Source organism: Salvelinus namaycush, chromosome 38 (genome assembly GCF_016432855.1).
Source record: "Salvelinus namaycush isolate Seneca chromosome 38, SaNama_1.0, whole genome shotgun sequence".
Lineage (NCBI taxonomy): Eukaryota > Metazoa > Chordata > Actinopteri > Salmoniformes > Salmonidae > Salvelinus > Salvelinus namaycush.
This window is the reverse complement of record NC_052344.1, coordinates 2,822,741-2,841,602: the sequence shown is the minus strand read 5'-3', so window position 1 is coordinate 2,841,602 and position 18,862 is coordinate 2,822,741. Positions and strand designations below refer to the sequence as shown.

Genomic DNA, 18,862 nt, shown 5'->3' with positions numbered 1-18,862 from the left:
CTAAAAGTGCATTTTTACAGTATGCAGAAAAATCAAGGTAGTGCGTTCATGTGCTGTATGGTAATGCTGTATGGTAGTGGTGTATGGTAATGCTGTATGGTAGTGCTCCCTGATAGTCTAGTGACCTGATGTCTTGCGTTTGCGGTCAATGGCTCCCTAAACCTCTGGTTCTGTCCTCACAGTGTGGTCAAGGAGGAGGTACCAGACAACGAACAGGAACGAGGCAACGACGAGGCTGAGGGGGTACGTCTAAGAATGTCCTTAATTGGCATATTTAAGTCAGTGTGTGTGTGTGTTCTTTGTACTCAGGTTGTGTAAATGTGTGTGAACAGGATGACCACGTCAGTGACCATGAGGAAGGAGAGGAGCTGGAGGGAGAAGACGAGGAGTACGAGATGGAGGGTGAGGAGAGCTCGGACGAGTCAGACTCTGAAGAACTGGATGAGAAAGGTAAAACTCTCTCACACACACCCACACACACACATCCAAAGGTGCTTTTACACTGTCATAAAGAATGCTTTGCATCTTTGGTCCTGGAGGGCCGTGTAGAGTGTGTCCAGGGTCTAACACCCCTTATTCATTCCCCATGATTAGATTATTCTGTTATTTTAATAAAAGAATAGTGAATATGTCAATGAAGCGTGTCTCATATAGCTCGTTCTGTGTGTGTTCTCTGAACAGAGAACTTCCAGGCGGACCTGGCCAACATCACGTGTGAGATCGCCATCAAGCAGAAGCTGATAGACGAGCTGGAGAACAGCCAGCGCCGCCTGCACACGCTCAAGCAGCAGTACGAACAGAAACTCATGATGCTACAGAGCAAGATCAGGGACACACAGCTGGAGAGGGACAAGGTGCTGCACAACATGGGTACGTATATGAGAGAAAGAGACGCGCACAGGATATGAGGCCATGTATCATGGTCACAACATCGGTACAGCAGAGGCGCACAGGAATATGGTGACAGATTAATGAAGGGTTGCATTTACTTGTTTAGGTGCTATGTGCTATGCTGCTACATCTCAGAGTGAGTGTATTACGGAGTTATATAACTAACATATAACTAACTCTATCTAACTAATCCTGTCCACCACCAATGACATCATACCTGTACATAACATTTTAATGTATTTTGTATAAGTCTCTCTGTCATGATTTGTTATTTTACACACCATAAAGTGTGTGTTTAAACCCCTTACTTCTAGAGGGCCGTCGTATTCTGTAAATCACTTTGTGACTGTGACAACTGTTTGCTTTAAAAAGGCTAACATCTGAATGACTGATTTGATTGATATTCCATTGTGGCTGTGCTGAGCTGTGTCGGTTGAACTGAACTGTGTTGTGTTGTTTCCACCGTGCCTGTGCTTAGCCGAGTTAGTTGTGTCCGCAGGCTCGGTGGAGACGTGCACGGAGGAGAAGGCTAAGAAGATTAAGTTAGAATATGAGAAGAAGCTGAGCTCTATGAACAAGGAGATGCAGAAGCTGCAGTCAGCCCAGAAGGAACACGCACGCCTCCTCAAGAACCAATCGCAGTACGAGAAGCAGCTCAAGAAACTCAACCAGGATGTGGCTGAGATGAAGAAAACAAAGGTCAAGAGAAAATTGTGGATGGAAGGATGGATGGGTGGTAGGGTGGGTGGGTGGTTAGTTGGAGGAATGGGTGGATTGATGGATGGATGGATATGTTGACTCATTGATTGATTGACATGTAAATGGTGGGTGTTGCGCTAGGTGGGTCTGATGCGTCAGATGAAGGAGGTGCAGGAGAAAAACAGAGCATCAGAGTGCCGACGCAACAGAGAGATCGCTACTCTGAAGAAGGACCAGCGCAAACATGAGGTAATGTTACAGGCAGGAAACAAAGTGTGTTGTGAAGTTGTGTGTTAGCCTGTGACAAAGTTCAATTCAATTGAATTCTATTGATATAATGTGCCTGTCACTTACAGCACCAACTGAGGCAGCTGGAGGCTCAGAAGAGGCAGCAGGACCTGATACTGCGCAGGAAGAATGAGGAGGTAAGATACACTGGGTCATGTTCAGTGTGACAAACTGTAGCAAAACGTTTTGCAATGGAAAACAAAACATCTTTGTACTTTTTGGACACGTTCAGGTAGTATCTCTGTTTCAAAACATTTTCACCGTACTGAACATGGCCCTGCTTTCCTCCTGTGCTAGGTGACAGCTCTGAGGAGGCAGGTGAGGCCAACTTCAGGGAAGGTGAACAGAAAGGTGAGCCTACCGGAGCCCCTCCAGGACCCTTCTCACCGCAGCATCCTAGGGAGACCTCACTCTGCTGGGGCAGCAGGCCCCAATGGCACCCCAAGGTACTACCAGCAGGACTGATGGTGTGAGTGTGTGTGTGCATGTGCTTGTGCGTGCGTTTGCCCGTGTACATAGGCATGATGTGTTTGTTAACCAAATAGCTACAGATACAAAATAAAAATTGCATAAAGAACAATGTATCAAAATAAACCTCAACATACTTGTATGTTGTAATGTATTTAATAAAAATACATGTATTTTGTATTTTAAAATGCAAGCAGCCGGCCCGAAAAGCAACAACATTCTGGACGTGTGTTGGGTCATTGTCCTGTTGAAAAACAAATGATAGTCCCACTAAGTGCAAACCAGATGGGATGGTGTATCGCTGCAGAATGCTGTGGTAGCCATGCCGGTTAAGTAAATCACAGAAAGTGTCACCAAGAAAGAACCCCCCCACTATCACTCCTCCTCCTACATGCTTTACGGTGGGAAATACACATGCAGAGATCATCCGTTCACCCACACCGCGTTGGAACCAAAAATCTCTCATTTGGACTCCAGACCAAAAGACAAATTTCCATCAATCTAATGTCCATTGCTTGTGTTTCTTGGCCCAAGCATGTCTCTTCTTCTTATTGGTGTACTTTAGTAGTGGTTTCTTTGCAGCAATTCGACCATGAAGGTCTGATTCACACAGTCTCCTCTGAACAGTTGATGTTGAGATGTGTCTGTTACTTGAACTCTATGAAGCATTTATTTGGGCTGCAATTTCTGAGGCTGGTAACTCTACTGAACTTTTCCTCTGCAGCAGAGGTAACTCTGGGTCTTCCTTTCCTGTGGCGGTCCTCATGAGAACCAGTTTCATCATAGCGCTTCATGGTTTTTGCGACTGCACTAGAAGAAACTTTCAAAGTTCTTAACATTTTCTGGATTGACTGACCTTCATGTCTTAAAGTAGTGATGGACTGTCGTTTCTCTTTGCTAATTTGAGATGTTCTTGCCATAATATGGACTTGGTCTTTTACCAAATAGGGCTATCTTCTGTATACCACCCCTACCTTGTCACACACAACTGATTGTCTCAAACGCATTTAGAAGGAAAGAAATTCCACAAATTAACTTTTAAGAAGGCCCACCTGTTAATTGAAATGCATTCCAGGTGACTGCCTCATGAAGCTGGTTGAGAGAATGCCAAGAGTGCGCAAAGCGGTCATCAAGGCAAAGGGTGGCTATTTGAAGAATCTCAAATATAAAATATTTTGTTTAACACTTGTTTGATTACTACATGATTCCATATGTGTTATTTCATAGTTTTAATGTCTTCACTATTATTCTACAATGTAGAAAATAGTAAAAATAAAGAAAAACCCTTGAATGTGTACATCATTTAGCAGACTCTCTTATCCAGAGCAAGCCGACACATTTCTCACCTAGTAGACTCGGGGATTCGAACTGGCCCAACACTCTTAACCGCTAGGCTACCTGCCATTCATTTAGCAGATGATTTTATCATATCATACTACTATCAGACTTCTGATACTGTTGTAACGTTGTGAGGAATGTTATATCAAATCAGTTCTCTATGTGTAATTATTATATTACGTGATTAAACTAATCATGTAACCATTAATTAGCTAAGAATTCGGGGCACCACTGGAAAATGTTGTTTAACCTGTTGAGGACAGAGGGCGCTGTTTTCACTTTGGGGGAAAATCGTGCCCAATTTAAACGGCCTCGTACTCAATTCTTGCTCGTACAATATGCATATTATTATTACTATTGGATAGAAAACACTCTCTAGTTTCTAAAACCGTTTGAATTATATCTGTGAGTAAAACAGAACTCATTTTGCAGCAAACTTCCTGACAGGAAGTGGAAAATCTGAAATCGATGCTCTGTTCTAGGGCCTGCCTATAAATGTCCTTGATATTTATTAGTATACATGCACTTCATACGTCTTCCACTAGATGTCGACAGGCAGTGAGAGAAGAAATTGAGTGTATAACTTGATCTGGGGTCGAATAAAAGCTCTCGGCATGACGTGTCACCAGTTTCCTGTTTTCTGGAGCGCGCGAGAAGGGACCTGGTATTGCCTTCTGAAAAGCTGTCGTTATAGACGACTAATATCTCCGGCTTTGATTTTATTTGATAAATGTGACAATATCATCGTAAAGTATGTTTTTTCAATATAGTTTTATTAGATTATTGAAATTTATTCGGGACGTTAGGCGTGTTGCGTTGTGTGCCTTTGTTCAGGAAGGAGAGCTTCGCGCTACTTTGCTAGCTTTCCGTGCTAATTGACTGGAGAAGAGGACATTCTAAAACCAAACAACGATTGTTCTGGACAAAGGACCCCTTGTACAACATTCTGATGGAAGATCATCAAAAGTAGGACCCATTTTATGATGCTATTTCATATATCTGTCGAACATGTGAAATAGTAGTTTGCGCCCAGATTTTGGGTACTCTCTCGCTATAACTAAGCTGGATGTCGTAATGAAGTTATTTTTAGAATTCTAACACGGCGATTGCATTAAGAACTAGTGTATCTATCATTTCCTATACAACATGTATTTTCTAGTAACGTTTATGAATAGTTATTTGGTCAGAATAGTTGAGTGTCATAAAAATATCCGCACATTCTGGGAAAAAGCTGCTACGTTAGCACAATGTATAACCACTGATTTCAGCTCTAAATATGCACATTTTCGAACAAAACATAAGTGTATGTATAACCTGATGTTATAGGACTGTCATCTGATGAAGGTTTATGAAGGTTAGTGAAAATTAATATCTTTTTTATTCGCTAACGTGCCTATTGCTATCGCTAACGTGCCTTGATGAATGAATGCGGTAGTGTGGTAGGCTATTGTAGTAAGCTAATATAATGCTATATTGTGTTTTCGCTGTAAAACACTTAAAAAATCGGAAATATTGGCTGGATTCACAAGATGTTTGTCTTTAATTTGCTGTACACCATCGATTTTTCAGAAATGTTTTATGATGAGTATTTAGGTATTTGACGTTGGTGTCTGTAATTACTCTGGCTGCTTCGGTGCTATTTCTGACGGTAGCTGTGATGGTAGCTGCAATGTAAAACTGATTTATACCTCAAATATGCACATTTTTTGAACAAAACATAGATTTATTGTATAACATGTTATAAGACTGTCATCTGATGAAGTTGTTTCTTGGTTAGTTTGGTTGGTTCTTGGTTAGTTAGGTTGGCTTTGTGCATGCTACCTGTGCTGTGAAAAATGTCTGTCCTTTTTTGTATTTGGTGGTGAGCTAACATAAATATATGTTGTGTTTTCGCTGTAAAACATTTTAAAAAATCGGACATGTTGACTGGATTCACAAGATGTGTATCTTTCATTTGCTGTATTGGACTTGTTAATGTGTGAAAGTTAAATATTTCTCAAAAATATTTTTTAAATTTCGCGCTCTGCCTTTTCAGTGGAATGTGGGAGGAGTTCCGCTAGCGGAACCCCGGTGCCAGACAGGTTAAAGAGTTACTATTTCCTGAATTTAACTCTCTTCAGATATTTTCATATCTTATCGATTACAGTCACTTATTATTGTATTATTACCTCATCAGTCATTCTGAACGTCGTAATTTCTTGTAGTCTGCACGAACCCTACTTTTTTGATGAATCGGTGATACACAAATTGGCTCAATTATTTATTTACTAACTAATTAAACAATTACAGAACACAAATACCCACTGACATTATACAGTAAATAGTCTCTAGAAGACTAACAAAACAGGACAGTTTGGTTATAACAGGGTGGCGAATTCAGAGAGATGAGGGAGGAAGGGAGACAAAGGAGTTACTCTATCGGACATTGGGAAGCTACGCTCACGAAAATAAAAAATCTTAAGCACTCTAATAACCGCTCATTTGGAAAAAGAGAGTGCAATTTATGTATTTGTGATTGAGCTGTCCTTGATCGTCCAAATCCTTTGGTCACGGAGGTGTTGGGTGTACGACTCTGGTTCAGCCACCAAAGATCACCATGTCCTTAGGTAGAGCTCCTGGTCGTGGTGGTGGTAAGAATGGATACTTCGACGTACCCTGTACACTAGTTCTCAGAGTTGATCTCGTTAGAATGCTTCAGAGGTTGTCGGTGTTCTCGTCCTAGGCTACGTACGTTTTCAGCTGCAGACTGATTAACGCGACGTCTAGGATTTGCTTCTTCTGTAGTGATCGATAGTTACAAATCCCATTTCTATCTTTTCAAAAGTATTCTGATACCTAATCATTCATTTCATACAACATTCCGATGCAAACCTCATAATTGAGAAGTGAAGAGAAACAGAGGTACAGTTATGTGGTTCTATCACCTTTCACGATGTCACGATGTCACAACATCACAACGAATTCGACATGAGGGTTCTGTGTCTCCACTGAACATAACCTCTAATTATAAAATATAATTATTGTTTAATTCTCCAATTTTGGGGAGGAAGGCGTTTTGGCGGGAGAATGTCCTTTGTTCTGCTAAGGTCGCTCCCTCCATATTGCTTGGCAAGGGAAGGTATTTACGACCATCATGAAACTGGTCAACAGCCTCGGGGGGTTATTCAGACATTTGCCTAACCGGCACCCCCAATCTCCATCTCAGGCCTTGCAAGTCATGACAATACCAATGGAGGGCGAAAGGGGACACACATAATGTGTACCACTATAACATAATTATTATTTTTTATTGTATTTTGAAAATACAAATTACAGTATTTAGAAAATACAAAATACATTGGAGTGTAGTTCAACCCAGTGTAATTAAAATGTCAAAATATGGTCATTAAAATATGTATTTCAAATATATGTAACAGAAATACTGCCCATCTCTTTCTGTGTATATAGCCAAGTTATCGTTACTCACTGTGTTTTCATTCCTTGTGTTATTATTTGTTCTATATTTTCTCTCTGCATTGTTGGGAGGGGCCCGTAAATAAGCATTTCACTGTTAGTCTACACCTGTTGTTTACGAAGCATGTGACAAATATATGTAGTGTATATATTTATGTTTTGTGTGCATGAAAGGACTCCTACTCTAGTTGAAACGGGACAACAATAAATTCCTCACCTAGTCTTTGTTTTTCAGTAATATATTGGCCCGTACTGTACAATGATCTCTGTTGAATTCCATTTATCAGGAAGTACCCGGTGAGGATGGGGAGCGTCTACACCACCAGGACAGCCCGGGCTAAATGGCAGTCTCTGGAGAGACGCATCACTGACATCATCATGCAGAGGCTGACCATCTCGAACATGGAGGCTGATATGAACCGCCTCCTCAAGGTAAAATAAACCCACTGTAGTTTTACTGTATTACTACTGTATTACTACCAGTTCTACTGTATTCTGGTACTACTGTACCAGTTCTACTGTATTCCTATCAGACTGATGCCAACATGATTCTATGTCAGTGGAAAAAGGCAAAAACCGTCAGGGGAGTATATACAGACTTATCATTGTTGCCGTTTTGGCTACCCTCTTAGAATTAAGGGTGACTCAAGGAACCCTGGAGATTCTCAAGGAACCATTGCAGTCAATGGGTTCATATTTGCACCATTGGTTAGTTGAGTAGTTCTTGAATTAACCTTTAATGATTCAATTTAGCAAAGGTTCCTGGGGGAACCTTTTTGTCGGCATGTGTAGAGCACTTGGAATTTATTTCGCTGCTGGATGTATTGTGCTGCCAAACTCAGAAGAAGATGAACGTTGTGTTTTCGCCGATGGCTTTATGGGATAGCAAGCAACTTGTAAACAATTACCCATTCCTAAGTACTATTTTAATACCAATGTTGAATAATACTGTCAAGCCTCCTGTTTTAATTCCAAAAAGTTTCTTGTGATGGTAATGCCATTTGTTTTTGATGATACTTATTAGGTGTTGGCTTAGGTTGCTAGCTAGCTACAGTATCTTTAACCTAGCCAACACTTTAAAAAATGCTTGGTTGTTTGGATGACCCAATTGCTGGGTTGCAGGCATTGGGTCACTAAGTTGGGTTGTTTTCTTTAAAAAGGGCCAGGTTGGGTTATTGATGCTGGGTTATAGAGATGAGAAGACTGCAGAGCGTGGCTTAGTAAGGGTGATGTTTCAGATAGTTCTATTTGGCCACCCGTGGGAAGAAACATCATTTCCGTTCATCTTTTCTGTTGTATTGTCATCACATGTTAAAGTTGAACACTGATAGTTTTGTAGCTTCAACTAGGTTTACACACGTGTGTGAGTTCCTCACGAGCATATAGACGGGTTGGTTGTTTTGTAACAAAACCAGTGCGTACGCAACTATGCGGCAAAACAGATGGGGTTGTTGTTGACAACATGTCAACTACCTTTAGTCTCCAAAGTTTATTGAAAACAAAAATAAATGTGTCTAATGAGCACTTGTTGTCTCTCAAACACATAGTTACAGTTGTTGGTTAGCTAGCTAGTGAATTTTAGCAACGTTAGCGTAGACGTGACATCAGTCGAAACACCTAAAAACAAGACATCAAGAACAAAATAAAACGAGCTGAAACAAGTCGTCTATGATTTCCCACATGGTGGCTATCTTGCCATCCAGAGTCACAACAACACACCGCCTTCTGCCCCATTGAAGCGCGCGCGTTGTTTTCGTGACGTTGTAGCCCATCTATATGCAAATCCTAATGTTGGAATAGTTACTACTTTATTACTACTTTGTTATCGTTGCTTTCGGCTGACTGTCATGGCTCTACAGTGCCTTCAGAAAGTATTCACCCCCTTGACTTTTTACACATTTTTAAAATTGATTAAATTTAGATTTTGGATTACTGATCTATACGCAATACCCTATAATGTCAAAGTGGAATTATGTTTTCAGAAATGCTTACAAATTCATTAAAATAAATCAAAGCTGAGACCTCCCGAGTGGCACAACGGTCTAAGGCACTACATACTCAGGTTCAATCCCGGGCTGTATCACAACTGGCCGAGATTGGGACTCCCATAGGGCGGTCCGGGTTAGGGGAGGGTTTGGCCAGGGAGGCTTTACTTGGCTCATCGTGCTCTAGCGACTCCTTGTGGCGGGCCCGGGCACTTGTAGGCTGACCACTGGTGTCAGGTGAACGGTGTTTCCGACGATACATTGGTGTGGTTGGCTTCTGGGTTAAGCAGGCAGGTGTTTGGCGGGTCATGTTTCGGGGGACGCATGACTTGACCTTCACCTCCCGAGCCCGTTGGGGAGTTGCAGCGATGAGACAAGATTGAAAAAGGGGATAAAAATGAAAAGCTAAAATGTCTTGAGTCAATAAATATTCAACCATTTTGTTATGGCAGGCCTACAGTTCAGGAGTAAACATTTGCTTAACAAGTCACGTAATAAGTTGCATGGACTCACTCTTTGGGCAATAATAGTGTTTAACATTATTTTTAAATGACTACCCTGTCTCTGTACCCCACACTGTTAAAGGAATTTTAATTCCTATGTTTATCAACCAATTCAATTAAAACACTCTGTCCATACATAAGAATTTGTAAGATACTTATCAGCATAAAATGGACAGGAACCAGTCTCAAAATCAATCAATCAATAGCGTTTATTCTCGAGAGTACTGATCATAATACATTTTACATCAGGTTATATAATAAAGATGATGTCATAGGTTTTAATGTCCATCCTCCTCTAGAATACAATGGCAGTATAGTTAGCGTTCTCATTACTGTCTGCCACCTGTTAAACTATCTGCAACCAACCCAAGGTCTCTCCCCTCCCTGGGTAGAGACAGAATGTCCTGTCAGGAACACAGCATTCCAGCCTGTCTGAAGATAACTCCATTCTTTCTAATAAGGAACACATAATATTCAGCATTATGATTATAATAAGTTTCATTCATACAGTAACATCTAAGTCAAATGTATACATATTTTAGTCATTAAACACAAAAATCCCATAACATATACACATACTATTATTTGTAAGGTCCCTCAGTCTAGGAGTGAATTTCAAGCACAGATTCAACCACAAAGACCAGGGAGGTTTTTCCAATGGTTCGCAAAGAATGGCACCTATTGGGAGATGGGAAAAGAAAAAACACCTCAGGATTTTCACCAAGAGGCAATAGTGATTTTAAAATAGTTATAGAGTTTAATGGCTGTGAGAGGAGATAACTGAGGATGGATCAACAACATTGTAGTTACTCCACAAAACTATCATATATGACAGAGTGAAAATAAGGAAGCCTGTACAGCATAAAAGTATTCCAAAACATGCATCCTGTTTGCAATAAAGTAATACTGCAAAAAATGTGGCTGCAATAACGGAGCTGTGAGTTGGGAAGCAGGTGCAGGTGAAACGTTTAATATAAACAACAAAAACACGCCGGTACAAAAGAACAATACCAACTGGTGAGAAAACATAAGGGAGGGACATATAAAGGGGAGGAAATGATGAAGGTAATGAAGTCCAGGTGTGAATCATAATGATTAACAGGCGCGCGTAATGATGAGTACCGGGTGTGCGTAATGATGAATCACAGGACCAGTGGTTAGTACTCTGGCGATGTCGTACGCCGGAGGGGAGGAGCAGGAGAAGATGTGACAGTGGCAAAGAAATTTACTTTTTGTCCTAAATACAAAGCGTTATGTTTGGGGCAAATCCAACAATGCACATTACTGAGTACTACTTATGCTTGTCATCGGCAGAGAATAGGGAGTTTTTTGGGGATAAAATAAATGGAATAGAGCTAAGCACAGGCAAAATCCTAAAGGAAATATTGGTTCAGTCTGCTCTCCAACAGACACTGGGAGACAAATGCACCGTTCAGCAGGACAACAACCTAAAACACAAGGCCAAATATACACTGGAGTTTCTTATCAAGACAACATTGAATGTTCCTGAGTTGTCTAGTTACAATTTTGACTTAAATCGGCTTGAACATCTATGTCAAGACTTGAAAATGGCTGTCTAGCAATGATCAACAACCAAGTTGACAGAGCTTGCAGAATTTTAAAAATAATAATGGGCAAATATTGTCAAATCCAGGTGTGCAAAGCTCTTAGAGACTTACCCAGAAAAACTGACAACTGTAATCGCTGCCAAAGTTAATCTAGCATGTATTGACTCAGGGGGTTGAATGCTTATCTAATCAAGATATATCAGTGTTTTATTTTCCATTTATGACATTTTTTAAGATTGAGTATTTTGTTTAGACAAAAAATTCAAAAAATTCAATTAAATCCATTTTAATCCCACTTTGTAAAGTCAAGGCTTGTGAATACTTTCTGAAAGCACCGTATGTAATCAGAAATGTTAATATTATATTCAGAGGGATCACTCCAGATCCAAGGCAAAATTCAACGTTTGTGCAGGTCCCCAGGACATCAGGAGGTGGCATCAAAACCAACCACTAGATAGAAGGAGAAAAAAAGGGCTGGAAAACACTGTGATTGAACACGCTGTCTACGGAGCCGGAGGCTTAGACTACTCCGCCATCTGTCTACAATGATTTAGCAAGTCCATTCGGGAATGAATGCCTAAAGTTTTAACCCTATCCCCAACCTTAATCCTTAACTTAACCAGTCCGAATGAATGCCTAAACTTAACCCTAGAGTTGTTTCTATGTGTCTTAATTTACCACATTTGTCACAGATCATCAGGAGATGAAGCCAGTTTACTCATCAAAAATAGACGTTGGTCGAAGGACATAAAGTCAGACTGTGATATCGTGTTGTTATATTAGAATATGTAATATGCATAAACATTTCAGGAACATTTCACTTTGTTGTGTACAAACTTTATATGATGAACAGGAATGACATTTACTCTTACAGGTGGCCAAAAATAAATATCTGAAAGCCACTCCTCCAATAAGCCACATCTCCAATCTTCTATATTATTAAAAAGGTAAAGAAATGTATCCGTCCCATCACAAAAACGTTCCGGTTTGAACCTTTACACAGGCAGCCCAGTATCAGCGTATAAGTGTCAATCTGTGACACTTATGCGAAAAGATATGGCTCATGTCACAGGGGTTCCTCGAAGAACCTTTTCAGAGGGGTTCCTCAAGGAACCTTCGTGACCTGGAAAGGTTCCCCCTGTGTGTCAATTTTTAGAACCCCCCCAAAAGGTTCCTCCAAGCTCCTTTACTTCTAAGATTGTAGAGCAGTTTTATTATAACTCTCGTCTCTCTACCTCCCTCCCTGCTTCTTACAGCAACGCGAGGACCTGACCAAGCGAAGGGAGAAGGTGTCTCGTAAGAGGGAGAAGATCGCCACAGAGGGGACCGACACGGACCGAAGCATCCAGTCTTTGAACGAGGAGACGGACGCCCTGGCGGCCAACATCGACTACGTCAACGACAGCATCGCTGACTGCCAGGCTAGCATCATGCAGATGGAGGAAGCGAAGGTTAGCTGACGCAAACACGCACATTTTCTTCAGGAAGTTGACCCCTTCTGGTTATTAGTACAGCTGATGCCAGCACACACATTTTTCTTCATAACTGTTATTATGACTGACTGTGATGTTGTCGGGATGCAGGAGGAGGGAGACACAGTGGACGTTACCGCGGTGATCAGCTCCTGTAACCTATCAGAAGCCCGCTTCCTGCTTGATCACTTCCTGCACATGGCCATCAACAAGGTAACCACAGTACACCTGTCCCTACTGAGTTCTCTCTACCTTTCGATTAAGCGGCATTCAGGCTATTGTAAATCTACCAACTTTATGCTTTTTTTTAAAACACTATGTTTATTATAGAGTTAAACATACGTGTCTGCTGTTCTGTGGGCTGAGTGTCACAACACTCTGTTGATGTCAGTGTGGAATTTACGTGTGTCTGTCATGTATGTAATGTATGATTTTACTGGTACGTGCATCTTCCAGGGTCTACAGGCGGCCCAGAAGGATTCCCAGGTGAAGATGATGGAGGGTAGGCTGAAGCAGACAGAGATCAATAGCGCCACTCAGAACCAGCTGCTGTTCCACATGCTGAAGGAGAAAGCCGAACTCAACCCTGAGCTGGACGCTCTGCTGGGTAACGCACTGCAAGGTATAGATGGCTCAGTGGTATAAACACACTGCTTTTCAGTTCATCATTTTTTTGGTTACACTTTATTTTACAGTCCACTGTGTTAACTGACATTCACAACATATCTCCCATATTGTTTTTCTTTCGGGTTCAGTAAAACATGTACCATTACGTATTCTAGTAAAATACACACTGAAACGGGACTGTAAAATAAAGTGTCTCCATTCTTTTAGCTTTTGTTTGACTTTGATTTCTTTGTTTTTTTCCCCCTGTTTGTTCACCCTGAATTCAAACAGAGATAGGTTACCTAGTGGTGGGTAAGTAACAGACACCAGACTGACTGGTCCCAGAGACCATGGGTCTCCCCTAAAGCCCCTCATCCCTCTAAAACTCCCCTTTAAGACTAACCTGAGAACGTAACTTTGCCATGAGGTGGTATGTTGCCCCCTGTCCCCCACTTCCCTGTCTGACCCTTCCCATCCTCTTTGTGGATGTCTAGCTTTCTCCTGTTCAGCTGACTCATTCAGGACGATCTGAAAATGAAGAATTAGCATTAGCTTAAACCCTGACCCCCACGCAAACCTGAAGTTCAGGCCTTAACTAGAGTACTACTCCAACTACAACCTTTACTAAGTTACCCACCATAAAATGAAAATGTCAGATACATCATACTAATATACAGTATAGTATACTATACTATTGACCTTCTTCTGACCCCTGATGTATTTAACCTGACCTCTGAACTTTGAACCTTGTACAGAGCTCTTTGAATTCAAACTATTGTTTTGCTGCTGCTGCAGCATTAGTTTGAAAACAATGTATGCATTTGTTTTCTTTGTGATATCCAGACTGTAAATTTACTTTGAAAATGAGCATCCTCTAACAGTTTAAGATAGTAAAGTAACACAAGTTTAGTGCTAGTAATGGGATATTTGAAAACATGCTGTGAAGCCATAACTACCCCATGTCCGACCATGCAGTAACTGAGGCACGTTGTGTATCTGAGGGTCCAGTGTAACAAGGTGTACTGTATGGTTCTGTCCTCAAGCAGAGAATGAAGATGACAGCAGTAATGATGAGTCCTCTACCGCCAGCCCAGCCACAGAGGGAAGGTAAAAAAACATTTGACTCAGACAAGACAATGAGGATATTAAATATTGAATTTCATCACTTAAAGCTGGAATCCTTAATGGTGAAACTGCCACATCCGTTTGCGATATTACAAAAACAAAGAAGTTACTGCAAACAACGAACACAGTTTTTCCCCCTTGGACATCATTGTACGCGCAATAGAACAGCAGAATATGGACTGCGTTTTGTGAACAATAACAATGGCTGTGGGTTGGACAGTGGCGCTGTTTCTCCTACTGCGGATTCCATCTTTCATGTATGATTATACTTTATTGGGGTAGTCCGTCAACACACTGTCAATAGACTATGAGTAACATCATTGTAAATAAGAATTTGTTCTTAGCTGACTTGCCAAGTTAAATAAAGATTAAATAAAATAAACATGTAAATTGCCCCTCTGTCTCTGTTTCAGTTCATTGACCTCTGACCTCCTCAAGCTGTGTGGAGAGGCCAAACCTAGGAAGGTACAGTCATCTACCGTACTTCACACGCAAAGCATTTCTCTAAACACCATTTTAATTACATTTTCATAAAGTCCAAAATAAAGAAGTTACTGATAAGCACTTTGAGATAAATGCTATTTGCAAAACACTCTTTATGAATGGTTATGTTATTGATTGATTGATTGATTGATTGGATCCATCCCAATACCACAGGCACGCAGAAGGACAACCACCCAGATGGAGCTGCTGTATGCTGGGAGTGGTGAATTTGACTCCCCTACAGGGGACTTCTCTGCACCCCTGCTACCCCCGACAGAGGCCCAGGAAGGGACAGGGGACATGGGGACAGGAGCAGGATATCTCGGGGACAGGGAACTCACTGTGTCCCCCTCAGGACTGTCCACCAGGATAGCTGGACTGTAAGTCCTTATTTTCGTCAAATGTCTTTGTGTTTAGTTTTTAGAACTATAGTACAGGAAATACAGTGAGATACCTGTGGAGTAAATCCTTACCTACTGTACGAGAATTTGATCGGTCAGGCTTCACATCTTAACAGTGTCATTGTTGAAAAAACAAGGGCATAGAGGATAGAATGTTTAACTTGACCCAGAATGCATTGTAACCTTCAGTGATGTATATGACTTCAGCTGACCATCCAGTGATATCACTTCAACTGTTCATGTCGCTGGTCTGTCTGTCTCGGTGTTGTGTAGATCTGGAGCTGAGAGGAGATCACTGGAACGCTCGCCTCTAACACGCAGGAGGATGCTAGAGAAGGGAGGACAACCCCCCTTAGACGTCAAGGAACACACACCTATGGACCCCAAGGGTCACCCAGCGAGAGAGACAAAGTCGCACATACCCACACCCACAGTCACAGAGAAGACCAAAATCGCAGACACCAAACCAACGTAGGAGCCACACCACTTCACAATGTTTGCCACAAATGTCATGTTCGTATGACGTCACGATGGTCATAGTTGTACCTACTTTTTGTGCTTCACTCGGGGGTTCCCTTCCACCCCCCCACAGTTTGGGAACCACTGTCCTAACAGACTTAATACATTGTCTTTTGTCCCTGTTATCCTGTTATAGAGGGGTGGTCAACCCTGTGTCATCCCCTAAGATCAGCCATGCTGCCAGACTACAGTGTGTCTATGTGGCTGAGGGACACACCAAACCTGTCATGTGTGTCGACTGCACTGATGACCTGCTCTTCACTGGCTCTAAAGGTACAGCTCTCTAGTTCTATAATGTTCGGAAACAAAAAAACAACCCTTGACCTCTAAACCATGACCCCTAGAGACTTCTCACACCTGAAAGGCTCAGATGAGTGTAAGTCATATTATTTGGTATTAGCTTCATCTAGCTTTCTGGTGTGGTTGATGGTGTTTCTGCCGTATTGAACACTCATCGTTAACCCCTAACCATTGACTTCGAACCCCTGTGTGTGTGTGTGTGTGTGTGTGTGTGTGTGTGTGTGTGTGTGTGTGTGTGTGTGTGTGTGTGTGTGGTCAGATCGTACGTGTAAGGTGTGGAACCTGGTGACTGGTCAAGAGATCATGTCTCTGGGAGATCATCCCAGCAGTGTGGTGTCTGTTAGATACTGTTCCAGCCTGGTCTTCACTGTCTCCACCGCTTACATCAAGGTCTGGGACATCCGAGACTCCGCCAAGTGCATACGCACACTCACGTGAGTAAATATATATACAAACACCAAGAGTATTTGTATACACCTCTAGTAATAAACCGAAGATCTTTGCTATGTCAAAAGTTGGAGTTGAGCTTGCCAGTTCCTTTTTAAACACGTTCTAGGAGATTCTAGCACATTCCAACACAGCCCAGGGAACTTCAGATTCTTAATTTGCTACTTGAAAAAAGTACTTTTACACAATGTCATTCCCATTGACATGGTATTGACTGCGTGTGTGTGTGTGTGTCGCAGGTCGTCGGGCCAGGTGAGTACAGGGGACAGCTGTGTGTCTCTCAGGTCCCTGTCCATCCCTCCAGGAGAGAACCAGATCAACCAGATTTCTCTGAACCCCACGGGATCCTACCTCTACTCCGCCTCTGGCAACTCAGTCCGCATGTGGGACCTCAGGAAGTAAGAATGAAGAGTAGTTGAACATCTTGTTGAGTTTAAGTAAGGACTGGAGGTGGCACAAAATGAAGATAAAAGGAGAGGAATTGTGTACACGTAAACAGGCACAGGTGCTGAATGTAGAGTGAAGTAAAGATAGATAGTGAATGCTGAGTTATTTCTCCCAAGTATGATCTTTAGTTGTACCGAAGACTCCTAGATCTGAACTCTTCCTGACCCTTGAACCCTGACCTTATGCTCTAGGTTTGTGTCTACTGGGAAGCTGACGGGTCACCTGGGTCCGGTCTTGTGTCTGACCGTCGACCAGTTGAGCAACGGTCAAGACATGGTCCTAACGGGGTCCAAGGACCACACTCTGAAGATGTTTGAGGTGACTGAGGGTGTCCAGGGCAGCATTGTGTCCTGTCACAACTTTGATCCGCCACACCAGGAGGGTATAGTCTCTCTGGCTGTTCAGGGGGACAGCCTCTACAGCAGCTCCAGAGACTACTGCATCAAGAAGTGGGACCTGTCCCGGAAACGACTAGTACAGGTGAGACCTACTGGACACTAGCTGTATATACTGTACTGCTTAGTACCTGAAAGAAGACAAGGCTCTCAAAAACATACAATGAGCTGATAGCTGTGATTTTCACATTTTCACGTTGCTTTGTAAGCATGAAGTCTTGTTCTGTTGAATTGTTTTTGCTAGCTGCAACAGTATCATCATTGCAAGACCAGTAGCGGTAGTAAACAAAATGTATTGTCCCAAGCAGTTCTTTTTCAACAGTTTGTAGCCCTGTTTTGACCTAGTACGTACTTGCTTCCTCCACAGCAGGTGGCGAGTGCCCACTCTGACTGGGTAAGTGCGCTGGGTGTGATGCCAGGGTGCCCGGTAGTGCTGAGTGCAGACAGGGGAGGTCTGCTGAAACTGTGGCACGCTGATACCCTGGCACCGCTCGGGGACCTGAGGGGACACGACAGCCCTGTGAATGGACTGGCTACCAACAGCAGCCAGCTATTCACTGCCTCCGAGTGAGTTTAACGCCTAACCCTAACATGACCCTTGATGTCAGGCAAACCTGACCATAACCCCTACCTTCAGAGAATATATCTCCTACCTTTGACCATGATCCAGATCATAACCTGACCCTAACCCTTCTGAGTAAATCAACCCACTGTTACTATAATAACAAAGTTTAACCTAAGAGAGAGATAATCAAACCTCTGATACGCATGTTGATCCAGTGATGTCATGTTCTCTCTTTTGTGACAGTGACCGGACAGTGAAGATTTGGCAAGCAAAGGGTTCTTTGGAGGAAGGGATCCATTGACACTGAGAAGGAGACCTCCGGACTGTGACTCGACACGGCGCTGTGGACCTACTAGATCACTCTGGATCTACTACAGCCCTAGGGATCTATTGCTGCCTGCTGGATCTACTACTCAATCTATTTACTGCTGCTCTGCACAATGATCCATGGATGGAGGACCTCCAAGCGGGTCACACTTCCGCTACAGTGCGTGGAATCATCTCTCTGTGTCAGGAGGGGGGGGGGGGGGGGGGGGGGGGGGTCTTCTAAATAAGGCCCCTATGGAGGTTGGTCTTCAGCTCCTACTGCCTAACCCTATGGGAGACTCATATAGTCTCAGTGGGGAATAGGGATGTCTCAGTGGGGGAATAGGGATGTCTCAGTGGGGAATAGGGATGTCTCAGTGGGGGAATAGGGGTGTCTCAGTGGGGGAATAGGGGTGTCTCAGTGGGGGAATAGGGGTGTCTCAGTGGGGGAATAGGGGTGTCTCAGTGGGGGAATAGGGATGTCTCAGTGGGGGAATAGGGATGTCTCAGTGGGGGAATAGGGATGTCTCAGTGGGGGAATAGGGGTGTCTCAGTGGGGGAATAGGGGTGTCTCAGTGGGGGAATAGGGGTGTCTCAGTGGGG

General features: G+C 42.6%; 1 protein-coding gene across 1 annotated transcript in view; it reads left to right on the top strand.

The window, feature by feature from the left end:
• Positions 1-18,464, top strand: part of LOC120032210 (kinesin-like protein KIF21A) — a 41,242-nt gene extending 22,778 nt beyond the window's left edge. Inside the window, exons 13-34 of the mRNA XM_038978193.1 lie at positions 183-243; positions 333-450; positions 682-870; positions 998-1,027; positions 1,391-1,590; positions 1,732-1,839; positions 1,947-2,015; positions 2,176-2,324; positions 7,425-7,569; positions 12,450-12,644; positions 12,777-12,878; positions 13,122-13,287; positions 14,318-14,378; positions 14,810-14,861; positions 15,054-15,259; positions 15,554-15,751; positions 15,936-16,072; positions 16,359-16,533; positions 16,786-16,944; positions 17,185-17,473; positions 17,756-17,955; positions 18,197-18,464. Coding sequence (XP_038834121.1) covers positions 183-243; positions 333-450; positions 682-870; positions 998-1,027; positions 1,391-1,590; positions 1,732-1,839; positions 1,947-2,015; positions 2,176-2,324; positions 7,425-7,569; positions 12,450-12,644; positions 12,777-12,878; positions 13,122-13,287; positions 14,318-14,378; positions 14,810-14,861; positions 15,054-15,259; positions 15,554-15,751; positions 15,936-16,072; positions 16,359-16,533; positions 16,786-16,944; positions 17,185-17,473; positions 17,756-17,955; positions 18,197-18,254 — 3,067 coding nt within the window. The 3' untranslated portion in view covers positions 18,255-18,464. The remainder of the gene's footprint in view (positions 1-182; positions 244-332; positions 451-681; positions 871-997; positions 1,028-1,390; positions 1,591-1,731; positions 1,840-1,946; positions 2,016-2,175; positions 2,325-7,424; positions 7,570-12,449; positions 12,645-12,776; positions 12,879-13,121; positions 13,288-14,317; positions 14,379-14,809; positions 14,862-15,053; positions 15,260-15,553; positions 15,752-15,935; positions 16,073-16,358; positions 16,534-16,785; positions 16,945-17,184; positions 17,474-17,755; positions 17,956-18,196) is intronic.
• The last annotated feature ends 398 nt before the right edge of the window (positions 18,465-18,862 follow it).